General features: G+C 39.0%; 1 protein-coding gene across 1 annotated transcript in view; it reads right to left on the bottom strand.

Annotated features, from left to right (window-relative positions):
* Positions 1–19,571, bottom strand: part of frem2b (FRAS1 related extracellular matrix 2b) — an 87,328-nt gene extending 67,757 nt beyond the window's left edge. Inside the window, exons 1-2 of the mRNA XM_077208076.1 lie at positions 14,408–19,571; positions 12,041–12,130 (exon numbers count right to left, since the gene is read on the bottom strand). Coding sequence (XP_077064191.1) covers positions 12,041–12,130; positions 14,408–19,424 — 5,107 coding nt within the window. The 5' untranslated portion in view covers positions 19,425–19,571. The remainder of the gene's footprint in view (positions 1–12,040; positions 12,131–14,407) is intronic.
* Between the last annotated feature and the right edge of the window lie 35 nt (positions 19,572–19,606).

The raw sequence follows: 19,606 nt of genomic DNA, 5'->3' as shown, positions 1-19,606 counted from the left end.
GTTTTCCACTGTGTAAAAGTTGTACCTGTACCTGCTTTCGGGTACTTTTTTTCGTATCACCTCCGGCGAGGTTCTAAGCGGGCTGAAGCGAGCTGAGGCAATACTAAAATGTGACATGAAAACACTGCAGACTGCTGATTGGTCAGAGAGAATCGTCACTATTCACTGCGTCATCATTGCATGCACCAGGCGGAGCTATTTTTTTCAGCAGTGTTTCGTTTTGCTGCCCTCATCCTCTCCTGAAACAACGTCTGTCTTCTTGCTGTGAGAAATAGCCACATCCCGAGGATCAAAAACAGTATACACTCGATTTCCTCCATTGTCCTGTGTGTGTTCCGAGTCTATCTGTGCTTGTTGCATGCCTGACGCTTCTATCCTACCGAACAGGTACCAGTGTGGGGGGTGGGGTAGGGGTATTTACGACAGTGCAAGTATTCCACAGCGACTCTAGGGGTCGCTGTTTTATCAAAAACAGAATTTCTGCATAGTGTGCCTTTAAACGCCAAATCAGTATATTAGAATGATTTCTGAAAGATCATGTGACACTGAAGACTGGAGTACTGATGCTTAAAATTCACCTTTGCATCACAGGAATGAATTACATTTCAATAAATATTAAAATAGAAAACAGTTATTTTAAATTGTAATAATATTTGTATAAAAATATGCAATAAATATAAATATATAATAAATAATTTTTTATGGGTTGAATCAAGTAGAAATTGCACTTTAAGGTAACAATTGCAGGTTAGAGGTTACCACATTTTAGAGTGCATAAACAATAAAAAGATATTGAATTTTTTTTAAACACTGCCCTACTCCATACTTCAATAGCCAATTCCTGAGGCAGAACAGGTCTTGAGGTGCACTGGCATGGAAAAACTGATCCAGTTTAATAGCTGGTTTTCAGTAAACTTTTGGAATGGAATGTGCAGCCTGGTAAAAACTCGTCTTCAAATCTTCTACTGCAAGAGCAACATCCTGAGGGAGGGAATGACGCCACTCAAATAATCCGGCGGGGCAAGCCTGGACAGAATGGGGAGAATGTGTCGGGCACGTGAACCCGGACAGAAACCTTGCTACTGCCAATACATACACGACACGCTGCTGTGAGCTAGTAAGACATGCTGCTGCTGCACATTATACCATACATGAACTACCTGTAGCAGATTTATACAGGTGGAGCTGGGGGAGGTGGAGGGTGTCTGAAAACGCCCTGCAACTGCTACAGAAAATGCTGTCCAGTATTTTGAACGTTAAGCAGCGAGCTTGTTGGCTACTGATACAGCAGGAACCAATCAGCTGTGTCCTATAGAGAAGTATGTGATTGCAAGAAGATTGAGATAAGGACCTATCAGCCTGCACCATCCAGAGTTTCATGACCTAACTTTGTATTCCAATAACAGCAATAACTGCTAATTTGAAACAAAAAAGAAAAAAAATCCTCTAATTACTGCAAATGCCTGATATGGTACCAGTATATTGCGTCATTAACATTACCAGGGCTGTCAGCAGCAAAACCTCTAACTCACAATAGTGCTGGGCTGTATACTGTTTAATACCAAATACCGGTGTTTTTTTTGTTATGATATGAATTTTTAATATACCGCAATACCGGTTTAACAACGTTCGGAACGCAGTGCAGCGCAACACTGTTTGATAGGGTCCCTTTCCTGTTGCAATGTGGTGAGGGCACAGCTGTATGTTCAAATTCAAGTTCAAATTTATTTGTATAGCACATTTAAAAACAACCACTGTTGACCAAAGTGCTTAATGTCAAGATACACATAAATAAGTATGTGTTAGTACTAAGCATGACGGTGAATATGGATAGGTTAAACTATAATTGATAGCTGTCAAATTATATTACAGTATTTCCCATACATTGGTTTACAATATAAACACGGCCTTTTGGAAAATCTATTTGTGGTTGGCATTGAGATCGTTGAATAAACATGAGCACTGCACGTTTCAAATTCAAAACGCGGCGCGGGTGTTTTTATATGAATGTATCTGAAGTGAACTGACATGTCTTTAGAAAAGTTCAATGTTATATCAATTGAATCTTTCTTTATCTTTCCTGATAAAGCAGCGTTTATGAGCGCTGCGCTGCTTTATTTACAGCCATTACCGGGGAAACCGCTATTTCTGCCTCTCCTAAAGCATCTCCTGCTGGCACCTCTTTGTAAGCACTGCAAATCTGTATTAATACTAGTGTGGATTTTTTCTACAATATTCACTCATGATAGTAAAATAAAATAAAATAAAAAGTCAATCTATTACAGTGTTTCCTCTCTCAACCAGTAGGAAATATGGTTAACACCCAGTAAAGCTTGAATTTTTTTTTGAATGTGTATAATACCGTAAATAATTTTGAAAAATACCGTGATATGGATTTTTGGTCATAACGCCCAGCACTAATTCACAATCAACATTACATTGACAGTTACACTACTTGTCAAGGTTCCTACTTGAGATTTCTTTTGCTTCACAGAGAGGCAAATTAAACAAATAAGTATGGCAGTGGAGTTCAAGCAATACTTTCATGACCTTCTAACATCATGAATTTGTAAGCAAGCTCCACTGCTAAGAAACATACCTCCCTCTCAAGAGTACTGAAGTTACTGCTGTGCAGAAGAAGTGTGCAGAGGAGGATGAGGGAGCGCTTGTTACATCAACAAGTGTAGTGCCTTTTACTTCTTTACTGTAACTATTTTACTTTCTAACTATAAGCCTATATTTCCAAAGAGTGGACATGAAAATGAAAGGGATATTAAAATCAAACCCCTTCACATTTTCCTGTGAAACACCGATGTGCCGATCCAGGAATATAATAATGACACCCTTGTGGGCAGCAGATGTTACCTGTATATGGTCTATAATCCACAACCAGATGGTTTATGTGAATCTGTGTCTATAATGTCAAAATCACTACTTACACGACCTGCCGCCAACGAATGTGCTGAATAGCACATGTTATTGTCTACGGCCCAAAATAGGCTGCAGCGATTTATGATTGTGCTTATCCTGTAATTATGAACGACTTTGCTCTAATCGCTGGAGGATCTGTACCACTGCTAAAGCCCCATTCTGCAAAGCCAAAGGTGGTATTTTCATTAATAATGGAATGTGAACAGGTGAGAGAGTGGAAAAAATATGCTGATCTATGCACATCCGTTGTGAAGATGAAGGATAAAGCCTGTAAGAGACTCTCTGACCTGACCGGTGCATGTATGAGCTTGTTGTCTTCGTAGCACTTCATGGCATGTGGTGAAACATAATCCTTTTGCTAACCTGAGATTAGAGTGAGGTGATACTTCAGAGATGAGCTGGAAAGAGACCCCCTCAATGTCAATCATTATGAATGAACACAAAGTCATGCCAATTTGTAAAAAAAAATATATATATATAGCCTATATATATATATATTTTTTTTGAAGGCCTTGTGTAGCCAGATGTTCCCCATTCCTGCTGTAAAAGTTAAAAGTAAAGTAATAAAATAATTGAGGAAGCACCCAAGCAAACATTGCATTGTTGAATTGTAACCCATACTTCTTTTTCTTGAAAGATAATGATTAAAACATCTTCACTGGTTGCTCACATTTAAAATAACATGAATTTAGTGAGCGGATAGATACAACTTCATTAAGAACAGGCAAAAAAAAAAAAAAAAATCAAATCAATGCACAGCAGCTCTTATAATCAAATAAACAACAAAGTTGCAGTCTTAATTCATAGTTTATGGGCATATTCCTCTTACACAAACAGCATAGAGAGAGAGAGAAAGAAAAAAAAGGCAGGAATTGAAAACAAAGAGCAAGGTGCAGGCGGGAATCTGTCAGTGGGGACGTCTCCTCCACTGACTGACTGAGTGGATTAGAGGTTGGAGGCAGACAGCTTCTCTAAAGCTCCACAAACAACCCACAGGCAGTGCTAGAACTTGTGTGTGCTCAATTTCCAGGAGCAGAGGAGGAGAAGCAGAGGAGAAAATGAAAGGGAGGGGTAAAGGTGGCTACACAGAACAATTAAGTGACCAAACATGCCAAAATGTGCTCCATGTCATCTACTAAACAAAAACCAGACGATGTATCTTCATTCTTCATCTACACAGTCTTGACCACTGCCTAGGGGAAACTTTAGGTTGAAAGGTGAGAGAATTTGCTGGGTTCAGCCAAAGAAAAGCACAAGTTTCCACTCTCGGTTAATCTCCATTCAGCAACCTGACAGGTCTCACAAATAACAATTATTGCCACTTTCATCTCCTATTTATTCATCCTTAATACCATTTTCCAAGCTTAGCAGTTGCCTTTATTCAAACTAATGCAAAAAAAAAAAAAAATGTGGTAAAGAATGTCGTAGGCCTATCTGATAAAGAGAGAATTATTTCTCAAAAAGGAGGAAACTAGGCTTTTGCAGTCTACCTCAAGAAGATAAAACGAACCTCTAGATTGTGTTTGTGAAGTGGAGGACTTAATTTTTTTTAATTAAAAAAAAAACATTGCTGAGGATTTTCAAGAGGTGCCTTCAGGTAACTGTTATATCAGCCTAATGTTCATCTATTTCTTGTTGAGCAGTGTTCAGTACTGTATACACACAGAGGTAATTGAACAAGGTAGAACAGTGCTTCTCTTTTTAAGTGAAGTAATTTTGATTAAATCAGAACCACCTTTCTATTTTTTTCCGCATTGAGGGCTGTGAGATTTCTGTAGTTGAAGGCAGGGTTAGCAATTTCGGAGAGGCTAGCAGTAGCAAGCTAGCTTTGAAAGAGTAAGATCCCACCCCTTCAGAGCATCTCCAAAGCCCTGCCTTCTCTAAAAGACATGAAAGTACACAGCAGAGTCTGCAAAGCGTCATGAAAGTTAAATTACCTCATGTCTCAAAGCCAGTGGTGGCTGCTGGTTATATATATAAATATATATAAACTCGGAGGAAATGTGGGAATTAGGTTAAACTGAAACAAGGAATGTGGTGTATAATTGTGTAAAATGTATGATGAAACTTGCCTAGAAATTTCGCCAACCAAATACCAAGAAATAGGTTGCAGTAGTTTGTCTTTCGACTACACTTGCAAAATCCACGATAGGACAGAGCTCGAATACCTTCAGCGTCAGCGACTTTTTATAGTACAAAATCGTTGTCAATCAAAAGGAGATACAGTCTTTCGTCAGACCCTCCAATCATCACGCAGAAGCCCAGAGTCCAGCCCCGCCCACTCCTCCATTCTCCCCAGAGAGGCGGGACATAATCGCAGATTTATCCAATGACCGTCTAGTTTCGAAGCACTGAACAAAAACTGTTCAAAGCAGCCCAATTGAAGTCAACAGGGAAATGCACTGTGACGCTCCGGGAATGTACACTATGAGAAGGAAATCGAGTCAGACTACCTGCTATTATGCAGCTGATTCTGACAAACTCGTCTTCGAGATGAACGTGTTCTAACGCATTTTTAGTCAATAAAATTTTAACACAATAGTACATATTTGACAATTCATTTTTTTACATTATAGGGGAAGCCGAGCTTCCCTTGCAGTCTTAAAGAAATCCCCACTGCTCAAAGCACATAACATTACAATAATAATGAACGTAAAAAACTTACAGAGCTCTTACTTGTACCACCTGACTGCTGCAACTCATGTCAGCATTGTTGACATAGAAAGGCATCGGAGTTCGAAGACGTAAACAGCTCCGGGTATAACGTCACGGGTTGCCATCTCGTAATTACGGTAACAACATGCCATGAACGCACCATAAGCTTTTGTTTTGGTTCTGGAGGAACTATAAAAGGCGTCTGCTGTTTGATTGTGTTGCTCGGTGACAGTCTGTCTACAAAGGTTTTTGTCATTTTACAAAGAACATTTACTTCCCACATTGCAAGAACATGAACTTTGTATTAGTCTCATACTCGCAAAGCTTTATTAAACTTAAATAGCAATAAAAAGTAATAGAATAAAACTTATTAAATAGAAAAAAAATCTAAACAAATCTAAATCAAATAAAATAAAATGTGTATTTTTATATTATAATATTCCAACGCCATGCACCACTGGTGGTAAGGACGGAATTACATAAAAACATCTATAAAATCATATTTTGCTGTATTTTATATTAATCTTTTTTTTTCAGTTTATCTTGTTTCATCATCTAAAGCATAATATCTACTAGCTGTCACGGTGTGGTGAAGGCAGAAGAAGATGAGGAGTCCAAAGTTCCAATGCAAACATTTACCTGTACAATGATATACAGGTGCAGACAGGCAGAAGGTTCACACACACTTAAGGCGGAAATACACTGTGCGACGTCTGTGAGATTAATTTCAGCAAGGTACCTACTCACACTGAATGAGTAAATCACATGCGATGTAAAGCCAAAGCTCAGGATTTATGTGCGCACACTATACGGTCCGAACGTCGAGCTGCGACTTGACTGCTCACACTATACGTGTGAAATATGTGCGATAAACCTGGGTTGCGCATACGATATCATGTATCCAGAGATATTGTCAAAACAAGCATCAGCTATCAATATCAAGATGATTTAGCATTTTCAATTAATGTGCTAAATTATTAGTATTATTATTAGTATATATTGTATTATCATTATTAGGGAAGGCTAATTTTATTATTAAATTGATCTGCGATTATAATTAATTTGCCACGCAATAATTTCACAGCACATCACCGCAATGCGCTGTGAGGATAATAAAATATTACATAGAAGCTTACTCCTTCTCATTGAAAATTGTCTAAAACATTTAGGTCGATTGGAATGAATTAAAGGCATATAATTATATTAACAGTCTACAATATGTCCGAACACATAAAAATATGTCCGAACTGTTAAAAACAGGTTTATTTCAGGTTTATAACAAAAATATTGTTTAACAAATTAATAAAAGAGGGACTGTGTTACATCCCAGGTGGCTTGGAAAACATGGGTAATAACTGACATACTGGAGGTAAGCAACAGTAATTTGTAGCTAGTTTGAACTACAGAACTTAAAAACTCCCACTTTTCATTTTTTTTTTTTTTTTTTGTTGCTGCAGATTGAAATGGTTAACATTCTGTTTTCGCGCAGGCGCAGAGAGGGGGAAAAAACTGAGTTTAGGGCAATTGGTTCTTAGCTCTGCTTCAACTGGGCCATATATTCACGAGGAGCGACCAAAATTTCTGGAATACCAGACATTCATCCGACCATCCGATTGCCGATCGGGTGAGGTTAATCGCCTCTCGTTTCTCCCTGTACCCTGCACAAACACTGCACGACAAACGACGCACGGCAAAGCTCAAAATTGTCCCGACCAGAAAAAGAGTCACACGAGTCAGAATTCGGCTCAAAATCGAACGGAAAATCGCCCAGTGTATGCCCGCCTTTAGTACAACGGAGAACAGACCAAGACTGACTGACCAGAAGGGAACTAAATACAAACACAGATGAACATTGATTGACAGAACACAGGTGAAACAGATGATGATGATGATTAACTAAGTGATACAGATGAACTGATAATGATGATGACACGTGACATGAAGATAGGCAGACAAGTCCAATGAAACCACACTAAATAGAACACAACTGTGACACTAGCATCTTCATCTACTAGCGTACAATATCTGGCATGTTTTTGGCAATGTAACCACTTCCACTAAAATCTGGAATCATCCAAAAACCATCTTTGGATCCTTAAGTAACCACCTGCTGATATTTGTGTCAAAGTTTGCAAACTTAATCATCCTTTGGAAGACCAATTATATTAATAATTGGGAACATGAGCCAGAGGGACAACTAAACTGAAGAATCTGCCGGCAAATAACAGCATCATTTTGAAGGGCAATGTCAACTCCTCTCATAAAATGATGTTAATTAATTACTTGTAATAGATGTAATTTGGCCTCCATTACAATAGGACAAGAGCATAGGTTATTGGCAACAAAAACATTTGAACAACAATTAAAATAAAATTATTAATATATAAGACATTTGATTCAGTTCACTCAATGAATAACAGACTTAGCTGCATGCATCTGCTGTATAATGCATTGCATTATAATGCATTTATCACTTATACACCCCATATGTATTGTATATACATCTATATGTAATGGCATGTTATGAGTACTTGATATGGCATGTTTTACTGTGTTCTTTTGAGCCAAATTCCCAAATGTCCAACTTATTTGGCTAATAGACATGAAATCTGATTATGATTCTGAAAGCAAGCCCTCAGACGAGTTGACTGAGAATACTGATGTTTTTTTCCCACTACGACTGGCTTAATTTCCTAATAGCTCAAGCCTATGATTAAAATATTTTTATCTGAGAAGACAGATACACTTTTAAACACAGCAATGCCTCATAAAACAAACGGCTAAATCTGACCACACATCTAGTAGCATTTTCTCGACTTTATTCAGCTTAGCCTAAATAAACCCTAAATAAACCCAACGCAATCTCTACAAGCAACAAAAATGCCCTGTTTTACAACCTGTATGAGCTTTACTGCAGCTCACTCACCTTCTGTTGCATTAAGATAAAGAATAAACATTATTGTGGATTCATCTCCATTTTCCCCCCTCTAACTATACAAGCACAACCTGCAGAGTGATTTTGGCTGCTGGAACATGACAGGATACAGCTGTATCTGAGCACTCACAATCCAGTGTGGTTGCCTGATACACTGCCTGTGAAACAGCCGCAGGGGGTACCTGGGGAATTTAGTTTGGCTGCCACAGTGGCTGTCATGCCTACAAATAACATCAGCAGCCTGGAGGACTTGCTATCAATGATCCAGTATTAGAGTGTCATAAACACACAATTCGCAAATTAAATTCTCAAAACTGACCCTGCATCTGCATATGTGTACTTTCACTGCTACTCAGTATGATAAAGGCCTCAAAATAAGTAAAATAAGTAGGGAATTGGGATGCATCCAATGACTAATACTAATGAATGGTTAATGAAAGCAGTCCAATATGATTAAGGTAGCAATTTCATAGGCGAGAAAAGGTGACCACACTGAAGCAAAGCCCTGTGCTGGTTTGGAGATTTGAAGCCCTCAACATGTCTTTATGCTCATCGGTTCACCTGCTGGGTACAATTTTAAACATGTAAGGCACTCTCTTTCAAGGGGAGGAACATAAGTAACTCACCAATAAGCAAATGTTAATGCATACTTGAACTGCACAAGGGTTTAGGGGAGCTTCTAGATCAGGGATGGGCAACTCCGGTCCTCGAGGGCCACTGTCCTGCAGAGTTTAGCTCCAACCCTAATTAAACACACCTGAACAAGCTAATCAACGTTTTCAGGATTACTAAAAAATATTTTTTGTCAGGGTTGGAGCTAAACTCTGCAGGACAGTGGCCATCGAGGACCGAAGTTGCCCATCCCTGCTCTAGATCTTATCAAGTCCATTTCCCAGACGTTTCATGAAGGTGAAGACAAATTCTGTCCATTTAAGGAGGTCTACGTATACCATTATAGGTGCTCACAGCACATATGGATTAAATTGATCAAAAGTGACTTTAATACATTTTTAATACATTCAATACATTTATATAAAAAAATATAATATCCATTTCAAATAAATGCTGTTCATTTAAACTTTCTATTTAACAAATAATCCAGAAATGAATGAATTAGTTTTAACACAAAAATAAGCAGCACAACCATTTTTAACATTAATTAAAATAATAATAAATGTTTCTTGAGCAGCAAATCAGCATATTAGAGTGAATGCTGAAGGATTATGTGACACTGAAGACTGGAGAAATGATGCTGAAAATTCAGCTTTGCCATAACAGGCATACATTACTTTTAAATATGTTGAAACAGAAAACGGTCATTTTAAATTGCAACAATATTTTCAAATTATTACTGTTTTTACTGTATTTTAAAAAAAGATGCAGGCTTTATGAGCATAAGAGACTTTCATAAAAATCTTACTAATCTTAACTTAAACTTTTGAATCTTAAAATGTTCGTCCAATTATTGCATTCAGTCCGAATGCAATGATAGGATGTCCTACCAGCCTGTCAGCGAATGTATTTCCATACCTCCGCACACCTGCTCGCACAGAAATCACACGTTATTAGCGTGGCCCGTAAGGCTATGCAGAGTTGTAGACAGACAGTCACCGAGTGCAGCAAACAAACAGCAGCCACTATTATTGGAATGTTATGTGATTTAAGACTTGAGGTAATTTAACGCCATGTCTCGTGATGCTTTGCAGACTCTGCTCTGGCTGTGAGAGTTCATGTGTTTTGGAGGAGGCATGGCTTTGGAGAGAGCTCTCTGATGGAAGGGTGTTATCTAATGCTTTCAAAGGTAGGCCTATAGCTTGCTATTGCTAGCCACTCCGAAATTGCCTACCCCTCCTTTAACCTCAGGGAGACAATGGAGTAATTTCCATCAACATCATTTCCACTACAGAATGGAACTTAAACAAAATACATAATTAAACATAGTTGTGATGCAGTGGAAATGACCGTGATGTTTCAGAAAGTTACAAAATTCTCCTGCAATTTGTGAATAGACACTGTTGAGATTAAATTATGTTTTAGAGTTTATATAGTAAACCTATACTGTAAACTCAGCACTTATAACTGAAGAAGCACAAAATTCCTCAATCTTTTGACAAGCAGTAAAATGAAAGGAGAATTCTTCATTTAGAAAACAAACAGCCATAAGACAAAATGAGGGCATCTTGAGCCCTTTCTGAAAGGAGTGTATGACAACATTCAGCAGAATCCCATTGTACAATTGCCAAACTTCAGAAGACACACACACCTCGTGCCAACTTCTGATAGACAAAGGCTCTTTGTGCCAGTTAATTGTGCCAGTCAATTGACTCAGCAAATTAGTAATCTAATTAGCATGCCCACAGAACAGCAGCAGAGAATGTCAAATTCATAAAAAAATAAGTCAGTCTTCATCTTTTATGCTTTTTGCTTTTATGATACAAAGCAAATGATTAACAAATTAACCTACTCAGGAAGAGTTCAAACTCATTCTGTAGATCCGAAGTAAACCATGCGAAAATGTAGTCTTCTCCCAACCTCTTTAAATATTCATATATCTACATTTCCCATACAGAACCATGCAAAATGACGCTGGTTTTCACCAGATGATTCCACTGTGGCTAGAGAAGATTGGGAGTTGAAGGTGAGAGCATTTCTTCAAATTCATGGGGAAAAAGAGAAATTGCACCATCATAATACAGCATGTTTCTTTATAGCCATGGTGAAGGAGAACAATGAACAGGCTGTCAGGAGGGTCTCGAAATGTAAAGCGTCCTCAAAAGCACACTTAAACAAACAATCAGCATTTGTATGTAAAAGTGGAAGCCTTTAATGTTTTCAAGTGGGCTGTGTGTACAAAAACGAATTAGGGAAGACAGGTAGGACCATACATTTACAAGAAAATCGAATAATGAAGGCATGGATTACCTTTGTAAAAATGTATCAGAGTTTCAAACAAAACTTTCATACTACTTACTCAGCATTACCTAATTAGCCCGACAATGGCAGTCATTAAGACAGACAGTCATCCTTCTCAAATGATATTATGGTGGCTAAATTTAGACGAAAGCTTTCATCGCACAAGTGATCTTCAAAGTGGATCACTTGTTTCTAACATATGAGCTCTAATTTTATTTGGCAGTCAAGCAATAAGTCCTTAATTGCATTCTGGGACTTCTACCTCAATGGGTACTAAGTGCACTTGGTGGGCTTATAATTGGACAGTTTCATTCAACCCATGAGTGAGAGTCTGAGACTGAAAAATGTTTTTCAATAAAATTATTAAAACCCAACCAAAGTTTTCCAGCCCAATATGCCAATGTGTCAATCAAAAGACATTCCAGACAGAACTGCATCATACAGATTCTAGTTATTGCTATTGCAGTCACACCTTCACAAGCACTTTGTGAGCACACAAAGCAATGAAGGAGGATGCAGATAGGAATGCGCACTTCTTTAATTCAACTAGTCATATTTTAAACATCCTGAGGCTTAAAATAATAAATACAAGTTGAAATGGCTTACCATTGTCTTCAATGGAAAAGTGGAATGCGTCGCTTGTGGCATTTTCTCCGTCTCGAAGCACGTAGCATATATGCATGTCATCAATCTCAGCTGAAGGAGAAAACATTCAAACAGATAAGTAACTTTTTTTTAAACTATATTAATAAACTAAGTTGTGATGCACTTTATTGCTTTATATAGATACTAAATAGATTAAGATCCATTGTATTATGCATTTCAAACATTTTTCAGAATCTATTCCAGCAATATATTTTTATAATAATCACATACTCAGATGCAAACATTTCTATATACAGAATGATATACAGAAATTGTATTATATTGCATAGGAAATTATATTATATTGCAAGGAAAATTTTTTTTATATAAATTATATCTTCAGCTGTACATGAAGTATCATTTCTATACCTAAAAAATACATATTAGTACAGGAGGCAGGAATTTTCAACATTTTTAATGCCAAGGACCCCCAAGTATATAGAAATCCCCAAAATATAAAGGCAGCTATATATATATATATATATTTTAAGACTGATATTAGTAATGTGTGTTATTAAAAACTAAATAATTGCCATATATGTTGCCATTTACTTATGTCTCAATGTAATAATATGTACTAATACACTGCACACACTTTAGGGGTAGAAAAGGCACAAAGAAGAACTCCTAAATGTACAATCTTTGCACATTTTTCCTACAAGTATAGCCATCCCAAATGTCCCACATGATGTGAACTCCACAGGAACTATAACCTATACTTTGTGTCAAAGTATAGACTTTGAAAAGGTGAAAAGGACCATGAGGGCGCAGGGTTCCATTTAGGACAGGGTCTATGAACCAGGTTGAAAAACGCTTTCAAATAAGGGCATATTGTCCATCTGCTCCTGCACAGAGGGTTGCAGGCACCAGACTGCATTATGTCTGAGCTTCGTCAGCTGGCAGTTTTTAATTTAAAGTGAAAAAGTATATATGGCACAAAAGCCATGGTACATCAATTCCCTTCTGAGTGAAAGGAGCCACAGAGCAGCAGGTTTCCAGCTGGCACCCATCTATTAATTTCTCCATCACCCTCTCTTGTACTCAAACTTTAGAGTGCATTTCATGTATTTGTTTTCTCTGAGAGGGTGTTACATCCACAGCACTAGCCTATCTTCAATATTTGATGTCAAAACATTTCTCTTCAAAGCGGTCAGCTCATATAAATGTAAACCCATCATTTTCAAATGCCCACAAAGGAGCAGCAACTTTATTTACTGTCAGTAGCCCACACCAACACCCCCCACCCCCAACTGTGCTAAATTCCCTTGAAATATTCAAAGAGAATCCTCAAAAAGGAGCTTATTTAGAACGGGGAAGCACAGTGGCAAGTTGAGCATGTCCCCTGCTAGTTTTGACATTTACAACTTTGTACAACTATACTAAGGCTTTCCTGATACGCTTGAAAGCTCAGAAAGCCCTTTATTGTAACTCTTTGACTTGTGTAACACGGCTGTATAACTGTTTGCTTTTTACTATCTATTAGTGAAAAAAGACTTGTCAATTATTGGTCTTAATTGATGTCAAACACATGTTACAATAGATGCCATTCTTCTGATTCATTCTTTAATGTGGGCACTTTTCCAGATAGGTTTTTCAGGACAATCATCCCTCATAACACAGTTCAGAACATTGTAAGACAGTATACAGTTCACCCAAAAAGAATAATTGTCATCATTTATTAACCCTCCTATCCAGGCTGCTCTTCTCCAAATAATACAAATGAAAGAAACTTGAGGCTGTCAAGCTCCACAATTGAAATAACACCATAAAAGGGATCTATACTGTGAAACTATACTGTGTTTCATAGTGATGAACAGACTTTTTCACTAAAAGTCCTTTGCAATATGCAGTAGCTCTCAAATCAAACTCAAACCATTGACGTCAATGTTGTTTGGTTATGAGACAATCCAAAGCAGTGCTGATGCACCATTTTTCTCATCCATATAGACTTACTCACAAAGTGAGGTTTTATTTTTGAGAGACAAACTGATTCAATTTAAGTCTGCTTCTACTATTTTTATGATAATTGTTTTGTGCCTTTTTGTAACTTTGTAACTAAAAACAAAACCTGGGCTGATTTGCCAGTCTTCCAGGGATGCTGGTCTGTTGGTTTTAGAGGGGTTGTGGGCATTTTTCTTCTAGTCAAGCAGGGAGACAAGCTGGCAAAACAACTTTGGCTGGTTTAAGAATATATATATATATATATATATATATATATATATATATATATATATATATATATATATATTGTCTACCATTCAAATTAATAAATTGAAATGTTTTAAATTAATATAACCTATTGCATTAAATTAACATCACAAAACTTACCTTGGGAAAATGTGATGATAGTTGCATTGCCTTTTCCCAAGTTAATGAGATAGCCATGTTCAGCACCCACAGTTATTTTAAAAGTCACTGCTCCTTGAGGGCTGTCTCTATCCTCTGCCTTTAATGTTTTACTAGTGATTAAGAACCCAAGGTGACCAGTAGGGAGAATTCTTATTGTTGTACCACCCTTATTAGTCACAACCTGTGGAACTCCGTTGTCCACCGAAAAAATTGTGATTTTCATCATCTGAGGTTTGCGAGTTGCATAAACAGTGTCAGGGAACACGTAAAAGTCTGTGTGAGTTCCGTCGGTGACCGTAAATGAGAAGCTGTCAGAAGAAGACTCAGTTCCATCGTGTTTGTAGCGGATCATGTTTTCATTTAGGTCCTGCTTGGTGAAGAAAGTGACAGGTCGGGTGTTGTTAAACAGCAGCTTGCCATGAACAGGCACCTGGGTGATTGTGAACTTTAAAAGATGGTCGGGTGTATCACGGTCCTCCACCGTCAGCTCAAAAGGAGTGATTAACTTATTTTCACCTTCATTAACAACCAGTCCGTGAATGGTGACCACAGGCTTTTTGTTGTCAACATCCGTAATGGACACACGAAAGGTGCGGAACACAGGGTTGTAACCATCAGTCACCTCAAACTCAAAGCTGTCCATCTTCACCTCGTCATCGGCAGTGTGGATGTAGTATATTTTATTCCCAGCTAGTTGAAGCTGAGTGAACAAACTAATGGGCATCCCTGGTACATCAGTGCACTCTAAGTGTCCTCGTATAGGGGCACGAGTGATGGTGAACACCAAATGCTCATCAGGGCTGTTATGATCACTGGTGCTGAGCAGGTCTGTGGTTAGAGTCACCCTTCCTCCTTCTTTCAGAGAAACACCTTTGCTGATCACATCAGGGAACACCATGTCTATTCCACCCACAGTTACATAGAAGTACCTGTCAATCAAGGGGTTAATGCCATCAGTAACATCAAATTTGATGAGGTCACGAACTCCCTCTTGTCCGTTGTGAATGTACATGATCATATCTTGGTCAACATCGTTTTGTGTGAAATTCATTCCAACGGTGATGTTTTCAAGTGTTCCAAATGGTGTTCGCTTTTGTAAAAACCCTTGATTTGGACCATAACGGATGATGTAGGTCAGAATGCTGTCTTCGGTATCCAGATCAGTTGCTTTTAAAACTTTATTGTTGATTATTTTCACCTCTCCTATCTCTATTTCAAGGCCATCATTAATCGCCATCCTTGGCGTTTCATCGTCAACCAAAATGACCATAATCATGATGGTTTTCTCCACTGTGAATTTGCCATCAGTAAGAAGAACTTCAAAACTATCCTCTGTGTTTTCTGAATCATCATGCTCATAGACAATACTTGAAGCCTCTCGTATCTGATCAAGAGTGAAATTTGTGACAGGAATAGTGCCTGAGGTTAATTGATTGAGGATATATCCATGTTTCGGAGGTTTTGAAATAATAAACGTGAGCTCACCCGGTGGAGCATCAGCATCAGCACCATTTAATATTGGAGTGTCAATCACAATGTTCATGCCTTCCATCACAACAAACTCTCTCATATGGATCTCTGGCTTTTCGTCATTGGATGGGATTATCACGATTGGAAAAAAGTGTCTTTCTGAAAAATTTATCCCATCTGAACACCTGAAAGTAAACCTGTCCTCAACTGGCTCTACACCTTTATGAATACTTTGCACATAATAAATGTGCTTTTCCCGAATGTCTTTGATGGTGAAAGCACTAATTGCAATCCCTGATCTGGATTTCTCAGAGCCTGGTGCAGGGGAGATGTTTTCTACGTATCCTGAGGTGGGCTGCACAATAATTGTGCAAAGGAGGTCATCATTAGGGGTGTCAATGTCATTAGCACTAATATGCAAAATTTCGATAACGTTTTTCTCACCCTCCACGACAATGAATCGGGGGCCCACAAAAACCTCAGGGGCCTGACTATCCAACGGCAGAATGGTGACCTGGACACGAACCCCTTTGATTTTATTTCCCCCAACTGTCCATTCATCAGACATATCAGTGAGTGTCAAATTAAAGAAGTCGAGTTTTGTTGTCAAGCCAATTTCTCCAGTACTATGTGTATACATTACCAATCCACTAATGATGTCTGCTTGAGTGAACCTATTGGACGGCACACCACTCACTAATATTTCACCAAACACTGGGGGTTCCTCCACGATAAAGGTCAACCTGAGGTCATCAGTGTCCTCATCTCGACCCTGAATGACATTGGTGGTGATCTCAGTCGCTCCGTTCTCTAAAACATCTATGTAAGAACCAATAGTGCCCTCTGGAAGACTGATAGTTGGTGCTTCGTCATCAATAGGCTTCACATTGATCCTGACTGTGATTGTGACAACGTGGACACCGTCGCTGACATCAAGCTGGAAGAAATCACTGGTTGACTCATCACCGTTATGTATGTAAGATATTCTGCCATTAGATATATCGTCCAAATTGAATGAATTCCCTTTAGTCATATCAGTGAATGTGTACTTAACCTGACCATGCTTTGGAGGCTGGGTGATTGTAAACAGAATCTGTGAGCTGTCCGTGTCTGCATCTGTGGTGTCCAGCTCAGCACGTGTGATGACATGCAACCCTCGTTCTTGCAGGGTAAATCCTGTGTTGGTGATCTGGGGAGGCTTGTTGTCAACAGGCTGTAAAAATATAGTGAAAATTCCGTTGGCACTGTTTCCCGACATGTCCTCGACTTTGTAATGGAATTGCACCACATGTGGAGTTATTCCGAGCTCTAGATCAGGAGGCTTGTAGGCTATCTTGTGATGGTTTATCTGTGCCTGAGTGAACTCGGTGACCTCTGAGTTTGGACTCTCAGTTAGAACGATGCTTCCCAGATTGCCAGGGCTGTTCTCATCTGTGTCAGTGGGTGGCTGGGTTATTGTGTACTTCAGGTCCCTGTCTTCCGAGTCCAAGTCTGTGTAGCGCAAGAATTTCTTTCGAAAATGGGTGAGCTGGTACTCGTGGACGGTCACTTGCAGGGTGGTCCCGGGGTACAACTCTGGGGGGATATCATCAATGGGGAGAACTTTGATGATGAAAGAGTTCTCACCTGATTGGTTCGGTGGGTCATTGTCATCTTGCACACGGAAAACAAACTGGTCCATGATGGTTTTTGTATTATGTGGTCCGACATGCCTGTAAAACAGCTTTCCTTCTGTGATGTCATACTGGAACCACTCGGTCACTACTTTCTCATACATCTCGTCCTCAGCATTGAACCTCCATGTGGATGGATCCTCAGGTGCATCTGATTGACGAAGTATCACTTCTCCGATATTAGAGGAGGGAGGCACAATGATGAATTTGATAGTTGAATCCTCAGAGTCTATATCTGCCGCACTAAGCATTAAAGGAGAAATGGGCATCATTTGGTTTTTAAACAAAACTAAACCTGTGTTGGCATTGATTATGGGAGGTTCATCATCAGTTGGCACCACTGTAATGGGAAATAGAAACTCAACTTCATTTTTGCCATCTGTCATTCTGAAAATGATATTATCGCTGTATGTATCGCTGCCATCATGCTGGTAGATAACGCTACCTACATGAAGATCTGCTGGGGTGAAAAATTTTCGCCTGGACCCCAGAACTGTGAGCTCTCCATGGCTGAGCCCATTAATAACTGTGATTTGGACGTTGTCTAAATTATCCTCATCGCTAATTTGTAGGTTTTGTGAGCTGGACAGTGGCCTGGACTGACCCTCATAAAGCAGCTGTCCAGTGTTACGGGTCACAACCGGTGCTAGAGTGTTCATGGGCTTAACTACTATCATGAACGCAAAAGGGTCTGATATAGCCCCCTCAGTGTCTACAACTTCAAATTCAATTTGGAAAATTCTCTCTGCATCTGAATCAACAGAGGGAGGCTTGTAGGCGATTTTCAGATCTTTCAGGTCTGCTTGATAAAAAGACGTGATGGGCAAATTCCTGTCATCTGTGCTTACAATGTAGCCCTCCTCAAAGGACAGCGGAGAAGTGATGTTAAAGATTAAATCATCAGGATTAGATTCCACATCCTCAGCGGCAAGCATGTCGTGGGTTATAGCTGTCATTACGAACTGGTCGACTTCCATCATCATCATTGCTACAAAACTCGGTTTAGGAGCTGTGTTTTCCTCACCCTCTTTTATAAGCACCACAATTTGGAAAAACTCTTGTTTAAGTACATTTACTTCTTTGTCTTGTAACTCTAAATACATGGGAATATAATCTCGGTTTGGAGAACGAAGTGCAAAAGTGTGCTGATAGCGAATGTCCATTCTGACAAATTCATCACAGTTCACTGGTTTGCCTAATTTTCCATTATCAACCAGCTTTCCATACCTGGGTAATGAGCTGCCACTGGCCAGAGATGTAACTTTACACAAATGAGCATTTCTATCATAAGTAAACTCCAGGATTTTCTTATCAATAGGATTACTCATTCCAAGCAGTTTCTCTACAACTACAGGCATGTGTTTGGTGAGAATCTCAAGCTGAGTGAAAATCACCTCCACTTCCATCATAAAGGGAATGATGACTGTATCAGTCTGAGTATCATATCTGAGCTGAAGTCTTACTCTGTCTTTTGACGGGCTCCTGGATCCGAAATGCGAGTACTTTACATCATTGGGACCAAATTCACAAGGAAACTTTTTCGGGGACAGCTGTCCCGGTCTCTGAGACAGTGGGTCATTATCCAGAACTGTTATGGTGCACTTGTCGCCGGGCTGAACTTGGATAACCAGATCATTGATTGGATCAATATAAACAGATCTGCCGAAGGGAACCCGTATTCCATTATTGGCAACAAGAATAGCATCCTCTGAAAGTTCAGATCTTAAACCGTAGGTTAATCCCAAACTCCCAAATCCTTGTGTAGATGCATGGCGAATCAAAGTCAATATAAAGATAAACAAGTGCACATGACACGCTTTACGTTGCCGCTGCTCTGTTATACTCCAAGCCATTTGTAATGTGAGCCAGAATTACTCATTCACGTTCGGCACAATCTGTGGCAAGATGAGAAAGTGAGAAAAGTTAAAGCGCACAACAGAAAAATATCCCATTCGCATCCGCGCAAAGGTGCATCATTCTCCCTGTACAGCTCGCACTCTGAATAAACTTCATGCCTCGCGTAGCCGTAAGAGGG

This window comes from Siphateles boraxobius, unplaced genomic scaffold (assembly GCF_051911475.1).
Source record: "Siphateles boraxobius isolate OS27281-9 unplaced genomic scaffold, OSU_SipBor_1 6, whole genome shotgun sequence".
In the NCBI taxonomy this organism is placed as follows: Eukaryota; Metazoa; Chordata; class Actinopteri; order Cypriniformes; family Leuciscidae; genus Siphateles; species Siphateles boraxobius.
This window is presented reverse-complemented; position numbering and strand designations above follow the sequence as displayed.